At 44.1% G+C, this 25,742-nt stretch overlaps 2 protein-coding genes across 5 annotated transcripts in view; one reads left to right on the top strand and one right to left on the bottom strand.

Moving 5' to 3' along the window:
* Nucleotides 1–25,742, top strand: part of LOC308479038 (phosphatidylinositol 3-kinase regulatory subunit gamma) — a 263,420-nt gene that overhangs the window by 102,828 nt on the left and 134,850 nt on the right. The gene's annotated exons all lie outside the window — the stretch shown is intronic.
* The window catches only part of LOC308479118 (uncharacterized protein), an 86,737-nt gene continuing 85,772 nt past the window's right edge, over nucleotides 24,778–25,742 (bottom strand). Inside the window, exon 6 of one of the 2 annotated variants that reach the window (XM_081009599.1) lies at nucleotides 24,778–25,542. In XM_081009599.1, coding sequence (XP_080865725.1) covers nucleotides 25,361–25,542 — 182 coding nt within the window. In that variant the 3' untranslated portion in view covers nucleotides 24,778–25,360. The remainder of the gene's footprint in view (nucleotides 25,543–25,742) is intronic. The other variant, XM_081009600.1, reaches the window with a different exon arrangement.

The following is a 25,742-nucleotide window of genomic DNA, read 5'->3' as shown; positions in this document are numbered from 1 at the left end:
TGAGGAGGAGGAGTTGGAAGGATTCTCGGAATCGGAAGGGGAAGGGGAGATGGACTCTGAGGAGGAGGAGTACTTCGAGACCAGGAACCGCAACAGGTGGAGAGAAGTGTTCGGGACATCGGAAGATGAAGGAAGTTCATTCCGGGGTTTTGCCTCCTCACCGCCCGTAGAGGAGGGGGCGAGAGGGGAGGAAGGGGGCCCTGGAGGGGAGGTGGATGTCAGGGAACTGCCATCGGAAGGAAGGGAAGTGAAAGGGCTCACACAGGTTGGGAGAGACTCAGCAGCTGAAGAGGGAACCAGTAGGGGGAGAGGAGCTGAGCTGAGGGAAAGGGAGCTGGAGGGATGGCTCAGAGACACTTCCAGCGAAAACAGTGGGGAGGTTTCAGGACCTCCTGTAGGGACACCCACTCCTCGCCGGAAACTGTCACGCAGAGAGTCCAGAAGACGTGTTTCCGTTAAGGAGCTTTTATGTTGGAAGCGATTCCGAAAGCAACCACTGTCGGAATCTGCCAGCGACTGACGGAGCCATGTTTAAGGGGCTCCGTTACAGACAGAGGTTTGCAAACTTGACCAAACTCTGAGGGACTAGGATTTTACACACAAGCAGCTCATCGTCCCATCACAGGTATGCATTTCACAGGGGAAGAAAAATGTTCACCTCTCTTCTCAACACACACATTCATTTCAGTTTAGCTCTAACAAAATGCACTCCAAAATCTTTTAAAAACTAAGGCTAGACATGTTTAGATACAGTGGGTGGGAATCACATAACAAACTTCTTCAGCAGAAGGCCTGCACAAAGGCTTCCAAATGTGCAATGAGGATTACCCCCTCTCCTTCCCCTGCTTGCACCTATGCCCCTATGCTGGCTCTGCAGGGGTTGGGAGAACCCCTATAACAGCATGCAGGGGGGGAGTTAGGATTGTTCCATTTGGCAAGCTGATATGCATGTGCAGGTATAATGTTTGCAATAGCATGATATTGAATTTTACCCAGTAAGATGGAGGAAATTATGCTGGGTATATTCAGCTAAGTTTTACTCATGTTGGACACATTTAACATAATAGACCTGACTTAGTAATTAATTTCTGTGGATCTAGTCTGAGTAAAACTTAGTTGAATATCACCCTCTGAGATGAACTACCACATTGCAAACTGGCTGTGCCAATATATTGCGGTTCGAGGTGAACCAAAATAGCTTTGGGGAGTTTCCCACTTGTTTTTGTTAATGGGCATTGGAAGGGGAACCCACCATTTTCTATGTACTTCTGACAGCTGCATTAAAATTTTGTCTATTATTTGACTGAATCTTTGATACTGGAAAGGAATTCAGAAAAAAACCCAAAGGTTCTTTTATTAAGCTTATAGGGGATTGTGCCTTCCCTGTGGTAGGTCAAACATGTAACTGCAGACATGATAGAGAATGGGCTAGACACACAGGTCTTGGAAGAAGCATAAATGAGCTCTGAGTGGGGCTCAGCTGGATGTGGGAACTTTTCCAATCTTAGCTAGACAAACTCAAGAATGGCACAATTCCCTTGCTCCCAAGTTACCAGTCTCTGCAGCCACAGCAGGAGCTGTGATTCTCCAGCAGACTGACTTCACCCATAGAGGTGTACTCCATTGTCTCTCAAGGCAGATGGATTTTTATTTTTTATTTTTAAGGCATTGCTTGAAGCAATCCCCAAGTTGTGCCCTATGGGCTGACTCAAGGACTGCAGTTGCCTAAAGTTTAGACATGAGTATTTCTGGGCTTTTGTATAGCACAGTCTGCATTGCAATTTGTGTTCCAGACATGGGGAAAATATATTTGTTTGATTTGTTAACTGTCTGATGAAAATCTCTCCCCCGTCAGATTGCAAAACCAAAATGGAAATGCATGGAAAATTATTGTTTCAACTATTAATGTAATGATCTGTAGCAGCACGTGAGTCTGTTGTGTCTCTACCAGCTGTTATCAACAGTAGACCCCTATTGGGAGGAAGGGAGGAAGACTCTTTTTTCACACCAGAGTGACACCTGCCCTACAGCCTTCAGGTCAGAGGTTCACTGAAGTCCCCTGAGGCGGACCAGTTAAGACACTATTATGTGGCTTTGCTAAAGCTCCTCTCACAGGCTTGCTTCTGATAATCACAGAGGAAGGAAACAGAGGAACCCTAGGGAATTCACCACCCAACTGTCAGTTCTATGGTCACTTTCATGGCCCTGGTGCCTTCCGTCTTTCTGGCAAAAAGGTGTTCACCCTGCCTGGGGCAGGAATGGAAGATCCAAGTTTGTCTCGCCTCCTTGTCTTTGTCCATGGTCGTTAGTTTGATCGGCAGCACAGCTGGCAGCTGGGGACGGTTTAATTGCTCTTCAGGGAATCGCTGAGGTGATGTTACAGGAACGCCTTTGGTGAGGGTTGACTTTGGGAAGAGTCCAGCACACGGAAGGGAAGGGGAAGGGAAGTTGTGTTTGCTGTATTTTCCAACTCACTGTTTGCTCACATGAAGTTTATTGGCAGAAGCGATGGCTCCTGATCCTGTTTGCATTTATCATCTGACCAGCTAGGTTCAGCAAGGTTATGAAGAGGTAATTCTTGAGGCATATGACGGGACTGAGGACTTTCCTCATGACTACTCCATATCCTGAAGCCCTATTGATTCACTGTCTTGCTAGAGAAGACATTTATCAATAGAGTTATAACTTTCAGATGTACCAAATAAACTTGCTTAACCTATGAATTTCTGATGAGTGGTTTTTCCCCACATCCAGAGATTGTTTCCATTTGCTTAAAGATGGGAATTTAGCTAGACTAAACCATCCTGTTTGATGGTTTCTCAGTCCAGCAGGGATTAATTACCAACACTGGTGACTTCTGTGTAGCTAAATAACAACAAACTAACTACTGGTAGTATTTAGTTGAGGCGATGATGCCTATCAGAGGCATATCCTTCTTTGTTCTGCTTGTGTCTCAGTACTATTAACCTGTTGTAGCAGAAAAGAATGCAATCAATATTTTGTCATTTGGGGGCTGAAGGAGCTTGCACTGTGGGCAGGCCGTCAGATCAGCAGTAGGTGTAATATTTGCTGCTAGAAACTTTGTGAAGTGACGCCACAGGAGACTGAAGTGTGGAACTAGGCTGCCTCCTGTGATGGCAGAATTCAAGAGGCACAACTAGGCCTAATGTAAAGCATGAGCTTGGCTACCACTATGGTGTATTTGTTCCCTAGGTGAACTGAAGAGTTTTTCATTTCCTTTGTGTATTTAAAATGTGGCTTTTCCAGTAAAAACAATCTGCAAAGTATGCTCAGGAATGCTCTGCAAAATTCTGGGACACACGCTCATTCTAGATAGGGACCTTCTTGCCTTGCTTTCAATCCTGCCCTGCCAAGAGTAGCTAAAATTTATGAGCCATTCCATCTACTTCCAGATGTTTTTAGTAGATTCTCTGCAATGCCACTGAAGACTAACAGCACAATGCTACTCATGTCTCCTCAAGCAAGTCTCACTGAGTTTGGCTTACCCCCAGATAAGCGGATATAGGATTGTATCAATGGGATGTACTTTTGAGTAGAAATGGATAGGATTGTGCTGTAAATTAAGTAGAAGTCAGCACGGACCAATGGTAAGTTATTAGCGTAAGCAAGACTTGAATCAGAGATGCTTGATCAGTTTAACCAATTGAGTTTAGACATTTGTTTGCATGAGGTTATACAAAAGTTGATTAATGCGATATGCAAATTGACCTGGGGGGGTTATTTTTAGGTTCGCTCTTCACTTATTTAAGAGTTCCTTTCAGCTTTCCTGCTACACTGACATGTTTTACTTTGGACATGTACATCTTGATTAGAATTGGCTTTTTATAGCTGTTAGACTAATCCTTCTGTGACAAAGAAAAAACTTTGGACATTGACTTTCTGTTGCTAAAGATACAGCTTATACTTATATTAACAGTAAATGCATCCAGAAATGACCACAAGTATGTACTTTCAAAATCATTCAGGCCAAATCCCTGCTTCAAGTTGCTGGCTCACATTGCTTATAATATATTTATATTTGGTTTTCTTTTTCTTCTATCACTCTTGTGTTAAGAGAACAATCAAGATCTCTTTTAAAAGTTTGAAGCTAAGGAATTAGCAGGTTGATTCATATTAATATCTGAAATTAAGTTCTGATCTACCTCTCTCGTTAGCTCCTCCTTGTCTCAGTCTCCATTTTCCTCAAGCCAACTTCTACTTCAGCTATTTTCCCTCAGTTTCCTCTTCCTGCATCAAGTCAGGAACAAGAAGAGCCTGAAAAGTTGTGTTTAGATGAAGCTGTGGTCAAAATAAAATAAAGCAGTCCAGGATTAAGCACAGTCCAAAAGGCAGAATTGTTGAGTAGCGGTCCAGAGAGTAGGCAGCGCAGGAGAGTAGACAGTGTAGGTCAATCAAGAGGTGGAGCAAGGCAGGTTAGCCAAAAGTCTGGTAGCTGAAAGGCATACATCATGGGTAGGCAAGCTAAGGCCCAGGGGCTGGATCAGGCCCAATCACCTTCTGAATCCGGCCCACGGATGGTCCGGGAATCAGTGTGCTTTTACATGAGTAGAATGTGTCCTTTTATTTAAAATGCATCTCTGGGTTATTTGTGGGGCATAGGAATTTGTTCATTCCCCCCCCCCCCAAAAAAAAATAGTCCGGCCCACTGCAAGGTCTGAAGGACAGTGGACCGGCCCACTGCTGAAAAAGTTTGCTGACCCCTCGCATACATTGTTTTAGTAGCTACGAAACCTCAGCTAAGAATTGGTGTAGTTTCTGCATAGAATCAGATGCAAGCACTTAGTCCTGCTATTGAGCAGCGTTAGAAACTGAGATATGAAAGCTAGGAGCTAAATGGCACCTTAAACCTAGGTTATGGGTGCAACAACGGTATGTCTAGGCACGCTTTTTTAGAACAAGAATACGAAGCTGAAAATGAATGAATTGCAGCTAAAATATTAAGTTCATTTTTCACATGGTCTAGTCCTTCCCCTGCAAACCCCCCTAACATTCTTTAGAAGGTCTCTTCTCCAGTCTTCAGAGAGTAGCTGGAAGTGGGGAGGCAGAAAAAGGTCCTCCTTTCCTTCCACTCTGTAGTTTTAATCTGAAATCTTAGGTGCAGTACTGCGCCCAGACCTCAGAAACTGCTCGTGCTAATGAAATTGCCTGTCACAAAATGCACCTAGAACAATGGGAGTTTCCAACACTGCTCTTGAAGAGCCCTTTACTCCCCAGGAGCCTCTTAACTTGTGAGCTGCTCTGTTCCAATGGGATCAGGTACATGCTCCTTTGCTGAGTGGCTGTCTGAACCTGGACTTTCTGGCATCTAAACTCTCTGGCGCTGGGAAGCCATTTGGTTCCCCTCTCTGTTTCAAAAGCAGGCTTTGTTGCATGACACCTTTCCAGTCCACAGTCTTGCATGTCCCATCCGGAATTAACAAGCACTGATTATTTACCTTCCCGTGAATGCAGGTTAGACATACGACACCCAAGCATGCTATGGCAATGTGGAAAAGATTATCACAACTGTGCTAACCAAGTGCATCTGACATCTTCCCCATATTTTCATACTTCAGAACAAAACTGGATTTGTTGGTGCCAAGGAAAAAAGTGTGCTATGCATTCTTTCCCAGGGAACACCCCACCAGGTCCATTATTACATTTTAAAAATCAATTTCCTGCCCCTCCTTTTTTTGTCCATAAGTAGACATCTCAAAAGTGGCCCCTCATAACAAATTGCAATGAAGAACCATCTACTGCCAAAGTGTGGTGAAAGAATATCTCTTTGCTGATGCCAGTCCCAGCGCACATTTACGATAGGGCAAGTATAGCACTAAAAGTAAAGTACAGTTTGCTAATTGCCTTCAGAGGCCCAGAGTTGTTCTCTCTCTCTCTCCCTCCCTCCCTCCCTCCCTCCCCTCTTAGTCATCCTATAGCCATGCAATATCCACATGTGTTTCTTCTGGTAAATCCTCATAAATCAACCTTCCCAGCCTCTATCTCACATTTATTGCTCTACTCAGAGCTCTCACCAATCAATTAAGCAAAGTTGGTATGCATCTTTTCTCTCTGGTTCAGCCATGTGTTAGGAAATCATAGGTCCCCCTCTCCTTTTTTTTTACTACAGGTTGGTATATGATTAAGCTTCAAATCAGGTTGAGAGGCATTGCCATATTCTCCACTATAAACCTCTCAGATTAATAAATTTGCTTATAAGAGATGTTGGGGAAACAAGGATAAAGGGTCATGTAAAATGGAAGAACTGGAGGAGAAAGTCCATTTATTTCCTACGGAAGGTTATTTGCACAAAACTTCAGTGGAAATGTAAATTGAAATGAAATCTCATTGCAAGTGAGATAGGCATTTCTCTGGGTGGGTAATCACAGGGGCAAGTCAGTCAATTTGTATTCACTTTGATAAGATTCTGCACTTTTAGGAAGTTGTTATGCCAAGTCAAATCATTGGTCCATCTCAGTATTGTCTGAGCTGACCAGCAGCAGTCTCCTAGGATTTGCCCGGAACTGACTGAACCTGAGAACAGCTGCATCGAAAGCATGCGCTCTTCCACTGAGCTGTGGTCCTTTTGAAGAATCCTGTGTCAATAATCTGCATTTATAAAATGCAGATATGTTCTTTGTTCAACCAGGCCTTAGGCTACCTCCCTGCTGAGGAACACATCTTAAACTTGCTCCTGTGAATGGATGGGCCATTTAAATATGAAAACTTAACTCATTCCAATGTTTCAGGTTATGAGTTTGGGAAATGTTGATTAACTCCCCATTTCTCAGCATGTACACACACACACACACACACACACACACACGTGTGTGTGTGTGTGTGTGTGTGTGTGTGTTTATACCCAGCAAGTCAAGAGAGGTATGGGCTACCTGGGTTCATAGGGATGATGCTGGCATTGCTGCTGACTGTGTGACCTTAGCTTGCCATTTTAACCTTCTGTATGTCTAAATTATTTCCATCACACCTTAGTGGTGTGAGGTTTCACTCCATAATTCTAAAGTTCTTTGGAGACCATGCTTGGCCGTAGAAGTGCTATATAAAGCTTCTGGTGTTAATATTAGTCTGAGAAGTGGATGCCCTAACCACTTTGCCATATCCTGTCCTATTCCCCACATACACCCTTGTCCCACATTCAGTCTTGCCTTGTAATTACACCTATATAAAATAGCTATAAATGCCTGCAATAACAGAGACCTCTGTGCAAATAACCATATAAATAGGAGTCAGTAGTTGATACCAGGGGAAAAGAGAACATGACCTTGCTTTGACACAAGAGTAAAATAGTCTTCTTGCTTAGTTTTTGTGTCCCCTTTCAGAAGGCAGGAAGAGAAGCATTGTTCTGTGTTCATATTGCTGACGTGTCTGCTGCTTCTGGCTGTGTGCATTCACATAAACAGATAAAAGTCAGTAGTAGTGCAGCTCAACCTTGAATACAGTTTGTGGCCATGACCAAGTGGCTGTTCTTCAGCCTCAGAGCACTAGCTGTAAAATGGCGAGTCTAATGATCTGCCATTTGTCACAGGGCTGTATGTATGTGGGAAGGAAGAATGAGGTGAGGAGTGCAAGAATGGGAGAGGCCATAACTCAGTGGCAGAGGTCATGACTTCTTCCTGTATTCTTCCTTTATGGCCCAGTCTTTACTAGAAATAGAAGGATCTGACAATTTTTGTTCTCTCAGCCTCTCTTTTTTCCAATCTTAAATTCAGTTCTCCACATTTAAGCAGCCATTTGCAAATTTTTAAACAAAGAAGGAAATCCTCATGAAACTTCTTCAGCAGTATAGTGTGTATTTTGTATCCAGTTCTGACTAATGTACACATTTTTGCAAGCCATTTCTCCTAATATAACCCATTTTTGCTTGTTATTTTCACGAATGTATTTGTCTTTATGCATACTTTAACCTAATGTACGCAGAACTGCCCCACAGAATTCAGATAAGTGTGAGTTTCAAAGGATGGCTGTGTTTTGTTCTCATATTTACTTTAAATGCGAAATGAACCAAATTCCTTGACCATTCCTAGTCCTTACAATTAAGAGGGTTATCACATAGGTCATTTACCTGGGAGATAACAGCAGCCCAGTGCTAGAACATATGTTTTGCACACTGGAGATACCAGGGTCAGTGCTTGGCACCTTCATCTCAAAAGTGGCAGGTAATGGGACCCTGAAGCGCTGCTGCCAACTGGAATAGACAGTATTGGGCTGGAGAAACAAATAGTCTGATTTGGTATAAGGTGGCTTCATGAGTGTGCCAACGCTATGTAAGTAATAAACAAGAATTTTCTGCCTATTCCCATCTTAAATCATTTATGGACCATTTGTACAATCACACTGATGTGCTGGCAATCCCGGCCTGGCTGATCTGTGCCAGTTACCTTGCAAGAAGAACCTTTCAGAATACAACCCACATCTATGGTGCCAGCACGCAATCCACACCCAGCAGCTATCGCGACAGGTGGAGGGGCAGTGGGCACATCCTGGGGCAGCCACGTGACTGCTTCACCCCACGTGCTCTGCATGGAAATGCTCAGCTCCTGTTTTCAACATGCTGGGTATGGAGATATGGATTTGATGCTATGACCGAAAAAGTGGGGTCACGTGCCAACATGCTGGATTAAGGGTGGCTGCATGTAAGGGAGTGGCCCAACTCCTGCTTACTCCATTTCCAGTGCTGGGGCAGGAGGAGAAGTGAGTCTGTGTGGAAGAATGGATAGAAATACCAGCTTATGTAAATGTGGATGACATCATCCCTTCTCCATTCTCCTGGTGCTATTTATAGCTACTTTAATTTACTCCCCTTTGCTTTATTATCTTTCCACAAGCTCTTTATCCCCAGCATTTAGCATCTCAATTGGCAAGCAGCAGCCAGCTGCATGATACAGCAGGATGCTTTTTCTCCTGATGCAGTGCAGCCTGCCTGTGTGGTGCAAACAGGGAGGAAGATGAGGGAGAAGGGGGAAGGAAAGCTTGCCTGCTCCTCTCCCTGTGTATTCCTTAGTGGGGAGTATGTTCTGTTGGGTCCTGGGATGGGGTGGAGTTTGAGACCCTGTCATAGTAATCAGGGGTTGGGCAACTCCCTGGCCAAGGGAGCAACTGTTTGGCACAGCAGGAGCTGGAAGCAAAATGAGCAGGTCTAGATTAACGGGTACTAGTCGCGGCTGATTAATTTTGATACAGTCCTATATAGCTGCCTCTTTGCCCTGCTTCTGAAGGCTTGTCTAAGGTTTGATCTAGTATAAGTCCAAAGTAACACAGACAAAATAGATAAGACAGTACATGTTGAGTGGTCTAGGGAAACACACACACATCATACCTACATTAATACAGCTTGATACCTAAGGCAGAGCAAATTAAATGTGTCCGAAGCCACCATTAGAACACAGAACTTTTCGCAGTGTTTTTAGCTTCTTGATGTAGCTCAGTCAGTAGGGCATGAGGCTCTTAATCTCAGGGTCATAGGTTTGAGCCCCACGTTGGATAAACTAGATGGTTGGACTAGATGAGCCTTTGGTTCCAATTCTACAGTTCTATGATTCTATGTGCAACTATTATGCCCCACCACACTAAGTATTTTCTAAATTCTAATGCCTCTTACTTTTTATTCCAGTTCCTATACAAGAATGCAAACTCGGCCCTCCAGATGTTTTGGGACTACAACTCCCATCATCCCTGACCGCTGGTCCTGTTAGCTAGGGATGATGGGAGTTGTAGTCCCAAAACATCTGGCCGAGTTTGCCTATGCCTGTTCTAAGATCTCTCCCTTCTCCTTCCACCCCAATTTTAAGGTTGCAAAGAAAAGTAAGATTTAAAAAAACAAAACAAAAAAGGCCAAATGGCAAGAAGGACCTGGTCAGAATGGTTAAAAGACCTATAGTGGGGAGAGAAATACAGCCAGAAATGGTAACTACTAACCAGTATGGAACTCTGATTTGGAGAGAGTAGGTTGTTTTGTATTTGCTCTGCAATGATGCAGTCTGGGGTATGGGAGGATGCTTAGAAGAGGGAATGGTGACTACATAAATCCATATATTGGATGCAGGTCTGCTTTCTCTGAGACCCAGGTACCCAAATCATCATCCTCTTGCAACCCCCTACTGCTTTCAGCCAGGAATACGGATAAAGTGATTTGTTAGAGCCATGAAGACCACAGTATGAATTGGTGGAACAGCTGCTGTGAAAAAGAGGCTGCCTGTAAATTTAAGAGGCTCTTTTATTTCTTTAGCTGGAATAGAAGTGGAGCAGCATTTATGTCCTAGGAAAAACTGGGTGTGTTGAAGGTGACCAGTCCTGTATGCCACTCCTTCCCCCAATGGCAGACATTTGTGAGAAACTGGTTGGCTGAATTGCACCCACACCATTCATGCACCCATGCGCGCGCACGGCTCTTCCCAGAAGAGATCTTGTGAGGTCATGGGCACCAGCTTCCTGTTAGCTTCAAACATACAACAGCTGCTATAGCACATTAAAATTAACTCGGCAAAACCAGGAAAGAAAGGGGAGGGGGACCATGACTGATGTGGATTCCCGCTCTCTGAACAGGCAGCTTTCGGTCATTATGGATGACACATCCCTCATTATAGCAGGAAAACCCCATGTTTTCTTCACATTTAAGTGGCTTCCATTGACTTCTGTCTGCGGAAACCCAAATGAAATTCTCTTTGATACAAACAGAGCCCTTGTGTACACGCATATGTACTCATGAGGATGTTTGTCTCATTGAGATCACTGGAATATACCCACTGAATCCATATACACTCCCATGTAAATTTGGGGGCACTCAGAGGTGCTTTTAAAAGGGAAAAACATATTGGGAACTCTGGTCACAGATCTCAACTTAGATTCTCCTTCAAAGTCTGCTCTACGTTTTATGATGGTGTCACTGGTGTGATAGGATAATTGAGTGTGCATTCATTTTGGATGAGTTCCATGTTTCTTTTAGTGTATCATTTTATTAATTTGTATTTTTTCTTCTTCTCCAAAAGCATCTGTGGCATGTTCCACCTAGTTCTCGTCTTCTCTCTTTCTGCTCTGTATTTGTACATGATCATGTATGCTTATGTAAAGGTAAAGATGAAGGACCTCTGGACGGTTAAGTCCAGTCAAAGGCGACTATGGGGTTGCAGCGCTCATCTTGCTTCAGGCTGAGGGAGCCGGCGTTTGTCCACAGCTTTCCGGGTCATGTGGCCAGCATGACTAAACCGCTTCTGGCGCAACAGGACACTGTGATGGAAACCAGAGCATACGGAAACGCTGTCTACCTTCCCGCAACAGCGGTACCTATTTATCTACTTGCACTGGTGTGCTTTCGAACTGCTAGGTAGGCAGGAGCTGGGACAGAGCAATGGGAGCTCACCCCGTTGTGAGGATTCAAACCGCTAACCTTCTGATCAGCAAGCCCAAGAGGCTCAGTGGTTTAGACCACAGCGCTACCTGTATCATGTATGCTTATGTGATACACACAAGGCAACCTGCCCCACGCAGTGCAGGGGACTGATCTAAAGAATTCCGGATCTAGGTTTATGATTGGTTGCTGTAATGAGTTCCATTCTGAAACGAGTGCGATACTGTTAATGCCTCCAGAGTGTCTTATCAGAACTTTAGCAAGTTCTCATGATACCCTTTGATACTGGTTGGGAATTCATGCTGTGTATGATTTATGTTGTCATTTGCCAGCCTCTCCGATAGGGGCAGATGCCAAATTCTCCATTTATTTCGGCCTACAAGGCCTAGATTCAAGTGTTTCCCTGCTATGTCCAATTCACCTCTACATCCCAACTTCTAGTAATAGCTCAACCTTCTCTTCTTCCAGATTCCCAGACTCAGGGGAGGAAACAACCAAGTTCTACAATAAGTAAGAGAATGTGCCCCCCCCCCCTTTTGGATCACAATGCAGTGCAGCAGCAAAGCTTTGCTGCCTATTTCCTGTCAGAGACAAATAGCTTCCCTTCCGTTGATAAGCCATGCAGACAACAGTATACGTATTCTCAATATTCTGCCAGCCTTCCCTACTTTTTCCTCCCTCTACTCTCAGTTGACCCTTCTGGTTACAGTGTGTTACAGTCCTCTTTTTTTAAAAATATTTAAATGTCTCATTTGACAGTAAACTCTTTCAGGGTGGCTTACAATAAAACACAGAAATAATGCTTAAAATGTTGATGAATAAAATATTGGGAGGATACCAGCAACAGATAAAACAAGCAGCCCACCCACAATCACAACAATAGAATCAAATCCAAGAGCAAAAGCATAATAATAATTGTAATAATAGTTATGATAAAAATCTTCAAAGTAAAGCTGCCGGGGGGTGGGGGTGGGGTAAAGTCTTAGGGTCTTTTGAAAAAGCCTGTAGTGTTGTGTCTGGTGGAGCCCAGTAGGCAATTACGGTAATTCCAAAGCCATGGAGAAATCCTTCTGATTTATAGACCTGGGGTCCATAATGTGACTGTACGGTTCTTGCCTCCAGCCACAATGCCCAGCACTGACACTCAGAGTGTAGGGGCTTCTGCATTTAGTTTTCAGTGTCTCTGATGTAATCCATTGTTTATCAAGGATGTTGTCCTAGGCATCCTCTGACTTGGTCTTTAAAAAAAACATTTGAAGGGCATTCATCAGCCTGAAAACTCACAGTAAATATGTGCCCAGAAGCCCTGATCAATTGTGTTTACTGTGTTATAACGGATATGCAAATACCCTTCAAATATAAATGCCCTTCAAAACAACAGAAGCATCATTACTGATGAACTACCTAGCAGCCCTTGTCTAGAGAATAATTGTACTTAGGATCGTGGCGCCAGGTTCCTTTCTTATCTAGACACATGCATTATGCTCCTGGTCCCTCTCACAAGACCAGGGGATGGAGACCAAGATAGGTGGAGTCAGGGCAGAACCTGGTAGGTTGGGTAAGCTTGAGTCACCCCACTTCCCTGAATGAGCACTGTTAGGTTTCCGGGGCAGAAAAAGGTTTTACCCCCTGGTCCCACTACCTTCAAGGGAACAAAAAAATAAATAAATATGGCATTTTCTCATCTGTATCACTTAAAATGTATTTCCTTTCAAATTTGGCCACTCACTTCCCTTGATCTTGCACCTCTGGCTTCTGGCATGGCTCAGTGGTAGAACATCTGCTTGCATGTAGAAGGTCCCAAGTCCATTCCTTGCCATCTCTAGGTAGGGTTGTGGGCTTATACATAGTATAAGGCAGCTCCGTATGTTCCTATCTGCCTGAAATGAGGTGAAATAATCCAGTTTAGAAGCAGTTGGGTAGTAACTCTACTCATAGACTACAGTTGCCTCGTTTTATAATTATAATTTAAGGGTTAAAATTGAGACCCATGATTCCTGGCTTTCCCCCACTTTTGTGCTCGTGGCTGATATTTGCTTTTCAGATTTTGCAAAGTAGAGAAAGCAATGCCCTCTGGCTGGAAGCACAACACTGTAGTTGATAGAGAAGTGTGTTTTCTTTTCCATTGATCCCTCCCTTTTTGAGAAGGTGGCCTGGTTAAAGGCTGCTATTTTTTAATTATTTTTTTAGCCAAACTGTGGGTCACCAGATGTGGGACGTAACAACATCAAGAGGCTTTGATGCTTTCTTTCCTTCTCAGCTGCCATGCTCTTTATCAGGCTATCCAACTGCCCTCCGTTGATCTCCCGGGGGCAGTGGTCAAAACCTTGGCCTGAGATCATAAGAGAAATATACACACACCTCACCCACTGTCCTGTCTCTGATCTCAGGAAGTGCTCAGTAAGGTTTTGGGAAAGAGATGGAAACATAAACATGCTATTACTCCCAAAAGTAGTGAAGTTGCTAATGCTGAAACATTTACCTTTTAATCCTCCAGAGATGGAACTGAGGTGTGCGTGTGTATGTGTGCGTGCGTGCACACTAAACCACTTGGAAAGCTTTCTTGAAGTTCCAAAAACACTTTGAATTAGATCTGAGAAAGGTCAGCGGCAAATGTGTGTGCTCATGGCTTCATTTTCTCCATCAAGTCACTGCTTACTTTATTTCCATTTTGCTTTGCTCTGGTCACAGTGGGGAGGAGCACAGCCTAGCAGCACCTCATGACTCAGCATTTGCATTGGCAACAGAGGCATGCAGAAGGAACAAGAGACCATAATCTTGAATTGGCACCATCTGTTATCAACACATGCACTTTCTTCATTTTATTTGTTAAGAGATTTATTTGCTGCCCTTGACCAAAAATAGTCACAGAGTAGTTTACCAGAAAAAAAGGCTTAACGCCCCCCCCCCCAAAAAAACCCACTTGGTGAAGGGTGGGGGACATCTTGTCCCTTTTCTTAAAGCATTTCCAGACAACCTCTTTATTGAGCATTCATCTTGATTTGTTTGCAGGGAGATTAGGCAATGCTGGCTGTTTAATGAACATTTATTCTGATTTGTTTGCAAGGAAGTTAGATGACGTTGTGTGTCAAAACAAGTAATGTCTCACACCTTCCAGCGCATTTGCCCGTCACTTTTACCTGCTGCAAAAAAGTCTGATCATTTGGGGAAGTGGGCTGATTGTGCAGGAGCTCCCAATCAACTATGGTTGCATAAGCTGAATTTGGCCAACTTATTTATTTATAACCCTTTTCTGTGTTAATTGCAATCAGTGCTGTTTCCATTCCGCTGCAGTTTGCCTTCCATTGTTTGTCTCATTATCTGCTATGGGTGAAGCTAACACAATTAATTATGTAACTAATTATGTAATACAGAGGTTTTCAACTTTTTTGAGTCCACGGCTCCCTTAACCAACTCCATTCTTTCTGCAGCACCCCTGTGGGGCTCAGGAGCGCAGTTATGTCTGCAGAGCTGGCAGCCTCTCATCCTTTTTCAAACACCCTCCCCTCAGCCTCCTCTCCTCTCCTTTCTCCTCCCAGTTGAACGACGTGGCCCAGGGAGAGAGGGCAAAATAGTGGAAGTGAACAGCTGGCTTCGCAAATGGTGTAAACAGGAACGGTTTGGATTCTTAGATCACGGACTGCAGTTTCTTGAAGATGGACTTCTGGCAAGCGATGGGCTGCACCTCACAACGGTTGGGAGAAATGTTTTAGCCAAAAATCTCAGAAACCTCACCAAGAGGGCTTTAAACTGACTAATGTGGGGGAGGGAGACAGTGCTCCTGAAGGTAGGAGTCTATCAATTGATGAAGATGATCATCCAAATGTCATAGACCAAATGGAGCAAACAGCACGCAGACCTAGTGGTGGGAGGAAAAAATCCTTAAATAAGAGACACGGGGGAATGATTAATGGACTTCAATGTCTGTACACTAATGCACAAAGCATGGGAAATAAACAAGATGAGCTTGAGCTCTTGGTACAGCAAACTAAATATGACATAATAGGCATCACTGAAACCTGGTGGGATAAGTCCCACGATTGGAATGTAATAATGGGGGGATACAATCTATTTCAGAGAAACAGACCAGACAAGAAAGGAGGAGGAGTGGTGTTATATGTCAGGGATGTGTATACCTGTGAAGAGATCCAAGATTTAGAACCTCAAAGCCAAAGTGAGAGCATTTGGGTCAAAATTAAGGGAGAGAAGAATAACAGTGACCTCATTGTGGGAGTTTACTATAGATCCCCAAGCCAAACGGAGGACATAGATGATGCCTTCCTGGAACAGATGGCCAAGCATGCAAAAGGAAGGGAGATAGTAGTAATGGGGGACTTCAATTACCCGGATATTTGTTGGATGTCAAACTCAGCCAAGAGCATAAGGTCAAACAGATTCCTCACTGGCCTTGCAGACAACTTCATTGTCCAGAAAGCGGGAGAAGCAACAAGAGGAACAGCCATTTTAGATCTGGTCCTAACCAATGTGGATGACCTGGTTAGTGGGGTAGAAGTGGAAGGATCATTAGGCGCGAGTGATCATGCTCTTCTGAAGTTTACTATACAGCGGAAAGGAGCAGCCAAGCATACTAGGACTCAATTTCTTGACTTTAAGAAAGCTGACTTCATAAATCTTAGGGAAGTGCTGGGTGAGATCCGATGGACAGTAATACTAAAAGGAAAGGGAGTTCATGATGGCTGGGAGTTTGTTAAGAGGGAAATAGTAAAAGCACAACGTCAGGCAATACCAATGAGACGGAAACATGGAAGGTGCCTAAAGAAGCCAGGGTGGCTATCTAAAGAACTTTTAACTGAGTTAAGATTTAAAAAGGATGTGTACAAAAAATGGAAAAGGGGGGAAACCACCAAAGAGGAATTCAAACAAATAGCCAGCACGTGTAGACACAAAGTCAGAAAAGCTAAAGCACAGAATGAACTCAGGCTTGCTAGAGAGGTTAAAAGCAACAAAAAAGGCTTTTATGGGTATGTTCGTAGCAAAAGGAAGAACAAAGAAACAGTGGGGTCACTCAGAGGAGAAGATGGTGAAATGCAAACAGGGGACACAGAAAGGGCTGAACTCCTCAATGCCTTCTTTGCCTCAGTCTTCTCCGATAAAGAAAACAATGCCCGACCTGAAGAATTTGGAGCAAATGATTCAGCAAAGGAAACACAGCCCAGAATAACTAAGGAGATAGTACAAGAATACTTGGCTAGTTTAGATGTATTCAAGTCTCCAGGGCCAGATGAACTGCATCCAAGAGTATTAAAAGAACTGGCAGATGTGATCTCAGAACCACTGGCAGTCATCTTTGAGAATTCCTGGAGAACAGGTGAAGTCCCGGCAGACTGGAGGAGGGCAAATGTTGTCCCTATTTTCAAAAAGGGGAAAAGAGAGGACCCAAATAATTACCGCCCAGTCAGTCTGACATCAATACCAGGGAAGATTCTGGAGCAGATCATTAAGCGAACAGTCTGTGAGCACCTAGAAAGGAATGCTGTGATCACCAATAGTCAGCATGGATTTCTGAAAAATAAGTCATGTCAGACTAACCTGATCTCGTTTTTTGACAGAATTACAAGCCTGGTAGATGAAGGGAACGCAGTGGATGTAGCCTACCTTGATTTCAGCAAGGCATTTGACAAGGTGCCTCACGATATCCTTGTAAAGAAGCTGGTAAAATGTGGTCTTGACTATGCTACCACTCAGTGGATTTGTAACTGGCTGACTGACCGAACCCAAAGGGTGCTCATCAATGGTTCCTCTTCATCCTGGAGAAGAGTGACTAGTGGGGTGCCACAGGGTTCTGTCTTGGGCCCGGTCTTATTCAACATCTTTATCAACGACTTGGATGATGGACTCAAGGGCATCCTGATCAAATTTGCAGATGACACCAAACTGGGAGGGGTGGCTAACACCCCAGAGGACAGGATCACACTTCAAAACGACCTTGACAGATTAGAGAACTGGGCCAAAAGAAACAAGATGAATTTTAACAGGGAGAAATGTAAAGTATTGCACTTGGGCAAAAAAAATGAGAGGCACAAATACAAGATGGGGGACACCTGGCTTGAGAGCAGTACATGTGAAAAGGATCTAGGAGTCTTGGTTGACCACAAACTTGACATGAGCCAACAGTGTGACGCGGCAGCTAAAAAAGCCAATGCAATTCTGGGCTGCATCAATAGGAGTATAGCATCTAGATCAAGGGAAGTAATAGTGCCACTGTATTCTGCTCTGGTCAGACCTCACCTGGAGTACTGTGTCCAGTTCTGGGCACCACAGTTCAAGAAGGACACTGACAAACTGGAACGTGTCCAGAGGAGGGCAACCAAAATGGTCAAAGGCCTGGAAACGATGCCTTATGAGGAACGGCTAAGAGAGTTGGGCATGTTTAGCCTGGAGAAGAGGAGGTTAAGGGGTGATATGATAGCCATGTTCAAATATATAAAAGGATGTCACATAGAGGAGGGAGAAAGGTTGTTTTCTGCTGCTCCAGAGAAGCGGACACGGAGCAATGGATCCAAACTACAAGAAAGAAGATTCCACCTAAACATTAGGAAGAACTTCCTGACAGTAAGAGCTGTTCGACAGTGGAATTTGCTGCCAAGGAGTGTGGTGGAGTCTCCTTCTTTGGAGGTCTTTAAGCAGAGGCTTGACAACCATATGTCAGGAGTGCTCTGATGGTGTTTCCTGCTTGGCAGGGGGTTGGACTCGATGGCCCTTGTGGTCTCTTCCAACTCTATGATTCTATGATTCTATGATTCTATGATTCTCCTTGGGAGTCGTTCTGGCAGCTGCTGCTGCTGCCTCTGCTCTCTGAGATGCCACCCCCCACCCCCCAAAGAGAGGTGCCTCCTAGAGGCCCCATTCACCTGCAGAGCTTATAGCCAGAACTGCAGAATAAACAGCTGTGCAAGCCTTTGGGAGTCAGAGACACAAGAGGGCATCAGATGGAGGGAGGGAGGGAAAGAGGGACAGAGAGAAGTGTTGACCACAGCACCCCTGATTCAAGGAACCCCTAGGTGCCACGGCACACGGGTTGAAAACCCCCAATGTAGTCAGTTTTGATGCATTTCAAGGAAGACCCAGAAAAGAGATCACACACCATTTCAAACAGCCCCCACCCACCCAGCAATCATGACCAAGAGCCCTAGATTGCAAATCATAAAGTCCTTCATTTGGTAGCAAGAGGTTTCACCATTAGATATTGGGCATGTACTCAAGGATGAAGTCATAAGCTTATATTATTTTAGGACCAAGCTACACGTGATTCTCAGTTGCATGTACTTGATGCTTCCTTCCTTCCCTTCACAGAAATACAGACACAGAGGCTGCCGTCTGCAGCAGAAAACTCATGCAAGGGGTTATTGGCAATTCTTAGTCCTTTCCCGACGGGCAGTTTTTCTGCTAAATATGAGAAGCTCAGGTATTCATATATCTTCCGCAGATGGTGACAGAAACAGCACAGAGGGCAATTTGAGTAGGAAAACCACTGGAAGTAGAAGGAGAAAGCTCAGAAAGCCCCTCCCCCATGTGAGTCTTCATCTACAAATTACAGGTTACAAAGCTGCAATTTATAAAAATAATACATCAGGGCGGGGGAGGGGACTACATGTGACTGATGGTGCATGTGTAGTTTGGCCTGTAGGAGATTTTCCATGTAATTCCAAGCAGGCAATTAGAACCCCACATCCTGTAATCTAAATGGGAAGACCTCTAGCTCCCAGGACTCATATTTTGGGAGCAAAGGCAGATAGAGAAAATTCAAATGTACCTACCTACAGGAGCCAGTGCATTGCTTTTTTCTGCTGGAGGCAAGGTCTACACATCTCAAATACAATGATTTTCTGTCTTTCCCCATGCTTTATGCAGGCTCTCTCTCTCCCCCCCCCCTCTCTTCATGTATGTACGTACGTGTTATGGGCCTGACATGTTTATGAAGTCAAACATTTATTTGGCATTTTTTTGTTTTTAAACCAATCCAAGGTGGTTTCTACTTTGTAACATTGGGGAGTAGATTCTTGATTACCCAAAGGGCCAGCCAATCATAACTGTGAATAGCAGGCTACGGTGGGAGGAGGGAGGTGTCTCTGTGATGGTCACAAGGGCCAGCCAGTTGGCACTCTGTACAGCCAGCTTCTGCTGGAAACAAGAAGAGACGTTTGCTTCTGAGTTTAGTTTTCTGAAGAACTTCATTCCTCTGACCAAAAACACAGGGGCTGTAGAGCCACAGATTTATTGTTTTTCTGATATAGTTTAATGTAAACCTTTGGTATGAAATGCTACATTTTCATTTTCAAAAACTGGCTGTAGAAACTTCCCTCAAATAGCCATTAACAAATCTTGTGCACTGAAACCCAGTATAGCTTTGATTGATTCAGTTTAAAACATTACAGGGCGACTGTATTTCTTAAACAAAAACGCAAGCAGGCCCTAAGTGAGCACCCTTTCCTGGGCACTGAAGTCACCAGGAAGGCAATTCCATGCCCCTCACTGAGTCACTCTGCCAATTCCTGGAGCAGCTGCAGTGGGCGAGCACCTTTCCGTAACCTATCAAATGCCGGTGAGCCTTGGCCATGCCCCCCTCAAGTCCCCCTGCTTGAAAATCCAGAACCATCTGTTTCAATTAAGTCACCCTGTGCACCTTCCTTCATCTGCTGGTCAGCCGATCTGTTGCTAAATTGTTCCTGACAAATACCGCCACTCCGAGAACTTCTCAGACTTCAGACCTGATAGGGTGAGACAAGTGGAGGCGCTGAGGAGAAGGAAAGGGTTGAATAGGAATGTGGGCATTCTCAGTGGGAATCTCCATCTGCAGCTGGCAATCCAACTTGCTAAGCAACCAGAATATTTTGAGTGGGGTTTGCATTGTTGGTCCCTCCGGTGTTGTTTGTTGTTGTTTCAGTTATTTATATGCCACTTTTCCTACCAAGGGTGGCTTACAAGTAATATTCAATTCTGTATTTTTAAATTGCAAGAATTAAAATCCTTTCCAAAAGGCGGTTGATTGTAGAGTGGTGGTGGGTGTTGAGAAGCTGCCTCTCTCTCACTCTCCATTGGAATCCTTCTCACAGAGCAGTTGTTGGTAGATCACTCTGTTTTTTGTTTTTTGGAAGATCTCTATACATTTGCAGAACCATCACACCCATCACAGTGGTTGGCTGACACAGTGTACAATGTCCCATGAATGACGAACAAGATCGCTAACTTCCTGAGTAACGTGGCATCTCAAAGTCTTTTCTCTGGAAGTGCCTGAAAGCTTCTTCTGCAGAAACCTTGGCTGTTTACACTCCTTAAAACTCTAAAGTAATAATATCAAACAAGCAAATTAATAGTGGAAAACCTATGTACGGACTTGCTAAAAATAGCATTTTCTGAAGCATAAATGCAAGCTACAGAAATATGGGTAGTATGGGTCAGGTCACAGCAACACCTCTTGTTTATATAGCCAGGTGGGAGACTTTAATACAGTCACAATAAGTGAGGCAGGAATACGAGACGCATGTACTGCGTGATGCAACTCTCTGCTTCTAAGTCTTCATCTCAAAGCGGCTGAGATCTGGACCGCACCTCATGTTATGCAAACGGGTTGGCAAAAAGGCCAACAAAAAGACCTGCAGTGAGAGCTAAACAAGTCAACTGGCACCTTCTTTGTTTCTCTGCTTCTTTTATCTTTCCCAGTGATCTTTTATTTACATTTGGGCGTTAGCTGTGGATTCCTTTCAAGCCAGCGAACACTCTAGCACCAGGTGAATGTGTGCTTGAACAGTCACATTTGATCTGTTCTGCACAGCAAGGAAGGCAAAGAATTTTCTTTATAAAGGAAGAGAATAATGCCGTAAAATACATGGTTGGCTTGGGTGGTGGAAAGCAAGTGAGCATTTGACACCTGTGGGGCAGCTTCTGGAGGGATCAAGCAGATATTTATCCTTCAGGAAACTGTTAAATTGTTCTACACCAAAATAATTGGTGTAGGTGCAGACTTACGGCATGAGAAATGGAGGTGCACAGAGTCAGACCCAGTACCAGCAGTCAGCAAGGTTGAGCACTGGTTGAGGGCACCAGGGTAATGGAAGAGCCCTCCGGCCCCAGCCCAACCCAGCCACACTGCCTTTCACTGCGATCCCTACTAGCTCCCTCAGTGCTTTTCAACAGTGGGGCCCCTTTTGAATGGGAGCCAAGCAGCTTCCACCCACCATTTTTAAGCTACCCAAAATGTAAACGATGTCATAGATCTATGGAGACTGCTGAGTGGCTCTACCACCACTGCCAAAGCAGAGGCAGCAGAGAAAATGTGGGGCAGCTGACACTATGGGCACCATAAGCAGAGCTGGGCTCTGCTCCATTTGGAGGGGTGAGGGCATTGTTGGCCCTGTGCCAAGAGCTCCCTGAGGACTGGCCCTGGCCCTGCAGGGATTGCTATTTTCTTTTATGTGAAGAGACCATAATGCCCCTGATAAGATATATTTAGGATCATTTAATCTACTGAATTAAGCCAGATTCAACTCTTTGTCCTGGCTCTAGCAGTAATATTGCCAATGTTGTGCTGATTTGTTTATTACTCACCCTTGAACTTAAGGCCCCAGGGTGGGTTACAGTATCAAACACCATATTGAAAACAATTTAAAACAACTTACCAGCATAAATATAAAAATGGTTAGTATCCATTTACTCAAGAGTAGTTCCCACTAAAACCAGAGGATATTAAATTGCAATAGTATTATTTAAAAAAAAATGCAAAGGACTGCATGTGTTTTTAAAAGTGGGCAAAGATTAAGATCATTCCACCCCTCCAAAAGTATTTTGGGGGCACAAATGCATTTTAAAAAGGAATGATACCCATATGTTGGGATGCTGGAGGATGCAGATAGCACTTAGCGAAGGAAAAGACAAAACTGAGCCAAGAACTGAGCCTGCCTGAAAACTAGCCAGAACTGCAAGGTCCAGAAGTCTTGTGATTTTCAACCCAAATGTATGCCTGTGGCAAGAAGTCCAAAGCCTGTTTTTAGGACTCACTTTATTCTCTCTGCTTTAACTGGTTACCCAGCCACTGTTATTGATCTGTTTTGTAGGGGCTGCACCTCTATTTGTCTCCATACTATTACATATTTTACAGGATTGCTTTCATTTCATTTTTTAGTTTTTAGCTACCTCGGGCACTTCTGTGTGGGAAGGCAGGATATAAATTTAGGTAACAGGCAAATAAATACTGTCAAAAATTAGGCACATGAAGCATTCGTTTGGGGTTATATATATATAGGCGGAGCTCACCAGTGCTCAAGACCTAGAACCTTGCTGCCATGCTCATGCCTAGCCCTGTAATAGGGGAATAGGGGAAGTAATATAAAGTAGAAAGCTTTTAAGCCTAATAATAATAATAATAATAATAATAATAATTTATTTATTTATACCCCGCCCATCTGGCTGGGCTTCCCCAGCCACTCTGGGCGGCTTCCAAAAAAATATTAAAATACTGTAATACATCAAACATTAAAAGCTTCTCTAAACAAGGCTGCCTTCAGATGTCTTCTGGGAGTTGTTCTTTTCAACATCTGGTGGGAGGGCATTCCACAGGGAGGGCGCCACTCCCGAGAAGGCCCTCTGCCTGGTTCCCTGTAACTTGGCTTCTCGCAGTGAGGGAAGGCTCTCGGTGCTGGACCTCAGTGTCTGGGTAGAATGATGGGGGTGGAGACGCTCCTTCAGATATACTGGACCGAGGCCGTTAGGGCTTTAAAGGTCAGCACCAACACTTTGAATTGTGCCCGGAAACGTACTAGGAGCCAGTGTAGGTCTTGGCGGCCGCTCCCAGTCACCAGTCTAGCTGCCGCATTCTGGATTAGTTGTAGTTTCTGGGTCACCTTCAAAGGTAGCCCCACGTAGAGTGCATTGCAGTAGTCCAAGCGGGAGATAACCAGAGCATGCACCGCTCTGGCGAGGCAGTCCGCAGGCAGATAGGGTCTCAGCCTACGTACCAGATGGAGCTGGTAAACAGCTGCCCTGGATACAGATTTGACCTGTGCCTCCATGGACAGCTGTGAGTCCAAAATGACTCCCAAAGAGAACTTTGCCCTCATAACAACCACAATTAGATGCAACTAATCTGGAATTAGTGAATCAGGGCTTAGAGGGCAAACTCTCCTGCAGGCTCAAAACTCAGCACCTCTCTTCTTAGAAATTAAACACTGCACATTTCTGAGAAATAAATCCTCCCTGAGCACTGCATTCCCGAACACTGCAAACGTGGGGTGGGTGGGGAACAAACAGATAACTGAGGAGCTACAGCTGAGCTGACAGCAAAATCCCTTTCCTGCTTGGGTCATGTGGCTGGTGCAGATATGAGCCCAATAAGTCACAAATCACTGCTTCTAGAATTCTGGCGTTTGTGAAGAGCCATTGTGACATTCAGCCTGGAGGGAATGTTGCACGGTAGATTATTTTTTAATTTTTTAACATTATTTTTTGTTTCTGCACAAGGCTTTGTATAAGATTGGCCTCCAACCTCAAAACACACACACACACACACACAGAGTCACACAGCTGATCCACATTCTGAGCCAATATTTTGACAAACTGGAGCAGTACCCAAACCGGAGCTACCCGATTGACCTGCTGCCACCCAGATTAGAATTTTATCCTAGCCCGTCCCTTTTCCCAGGATCCCATCAAAGCCATGAAATTGGCAGGATTAGAAGTTTGGCTTGTGATCTGGTGTCTTGCAGCAATGCCAGGTTTCAGTCCTCGGCCTCAAAGTGGGACTTGTGTGGTGCACTATGAGCCACGTGGAAGGAGTGCTGCAGGGGAGGGGAGGTGCTTTCTTTGGAGAGAAACACAGACTGAGTGATAGAACATCTCCTTGAGATTTTTATTATTATCATTATAATTATTTAGCAAGTTTTATATACTACTTGATGATGATGATGATAAAAGAGCTCCTCCTCATGACCTATTCATTGAGCATTTATCCTGATTTTAATGGAGGTTAGATTGCACCTGGTCTTTGTTGTTTAACCTCCCTGCAAACAAAACCAATAATGAGCATCCATCCCAATTTGTTTGCAGGGTGTTGTGTGAACCCCACACATTGCCGTGCATTCCCTTGTTGCTTTCCTGTATCTTTCTTAAAGTGGATTTTTTGTGCCAGGGTTGTGCAAACCAAACAATGCCAGTGTGTGTGCTTCAGTCCCTCCCACAAAATTGTGACCGTCTGGAAGGCGCCCAATCTCTAAGCAGCTTACATAAAACTGGTATAAAATATTAGTACATACACATTATTATTGTTCATTTTTAATATTACTTCCTTTATGTGTAAAGTTACACCTTGCATGCGACTCAGATGCCGCACACAGCAGAGCTCAGGTTTTTAAGTGCTCTGGTGAAGCTGCAGCCACTGTGCCTCTTCCTCCGTTCCTCTACTTGCCCTTGCGGGCTGAGATAACAAGTGGACCAATGCAGAAGGGTGCAGCGGCTGCAGCTTCATTGGGGGCTCTTTCAGGCAGTCTTTTTTACTGAGCATTCATCCTGGTTTGCGTGTGCAAAGCTTATGCAGAGGTTATACGTCACCCTCTCTTCATTGAGCCTCCATCCTGATTTATTTGCAGGAAAGTAATATATCTTCCAGTCAATCCACCATTAACACACACTTTTTATTGCATTTTCCCCTCACTTTCTTAACTCCAAAAAGTCAATTTAAAAAAATGTATTGTTCCTCCAGAACAACAGGACTTTAATTGTGCAAACCTGAATTTCTGGTATGCAATCTAATCCCTCCTGCAAAATCGTGACAGCCTGGAGGTGAGCTTGGTGCCCTGGAACATATAAACCATGCAAGATATATACCCTGGTTAAGAACCTGGCAACCTAGACTGCGGAATCTAGTTGGGAAGGGAAAGGTAGAAACACGGGATTAGGTGAAGATCCAAGCATCCAAACCAACGTTAGGTTGAGCTGAGCAATGCGAAGAAATGTCATGGCTGCACAGAGAGCTTTTTGAGTGCCCATGAACTAGTGTGGACCTCCCAACTCTCCATATGGTAGACAGTCCTGGGGTACATTCCAAGTGAGGGAAGGCATATGCTGTGCAAAAACAAGAGTTGCCAGATTCAGTAGAGGACTGGCCTTTCCAGGGTGCTTCCAGAGGGAGGGCTTCATGATGGAACTCACAAGCTGCATATCCGTGAGCTGTTCTGAAAATAAGGGAGGGGAGAAAAAAAGACATGAACAGCTTGAAAGTTTATGGTTCTCCTTCATAAGTTATATGAAGCAAAGTTTTGATTTAGAGTTCTCACTACTGAAATAGCAATAATTCAATATAATATGGATATATTATATGCTATTGGTGGCATATAGGATAGTTGTGCATAGTAAATTTTGTATTGTGTGTTTG

Source organism: Podarcis pityusensis (assembly GCF_964106645.2).
Source record: "Podarcis pityusensis genome assembly, chromosome: 6".
Lineage (NCBI taxonomy): Eukaryota > Metazoa > Chordata > Lepidosauria > Squamata > Lacertidae > Podarcis > Podarcis pityusensis.
This window is presented reverse-complemented; position numbering and strand designations above follow the sequence as displayed.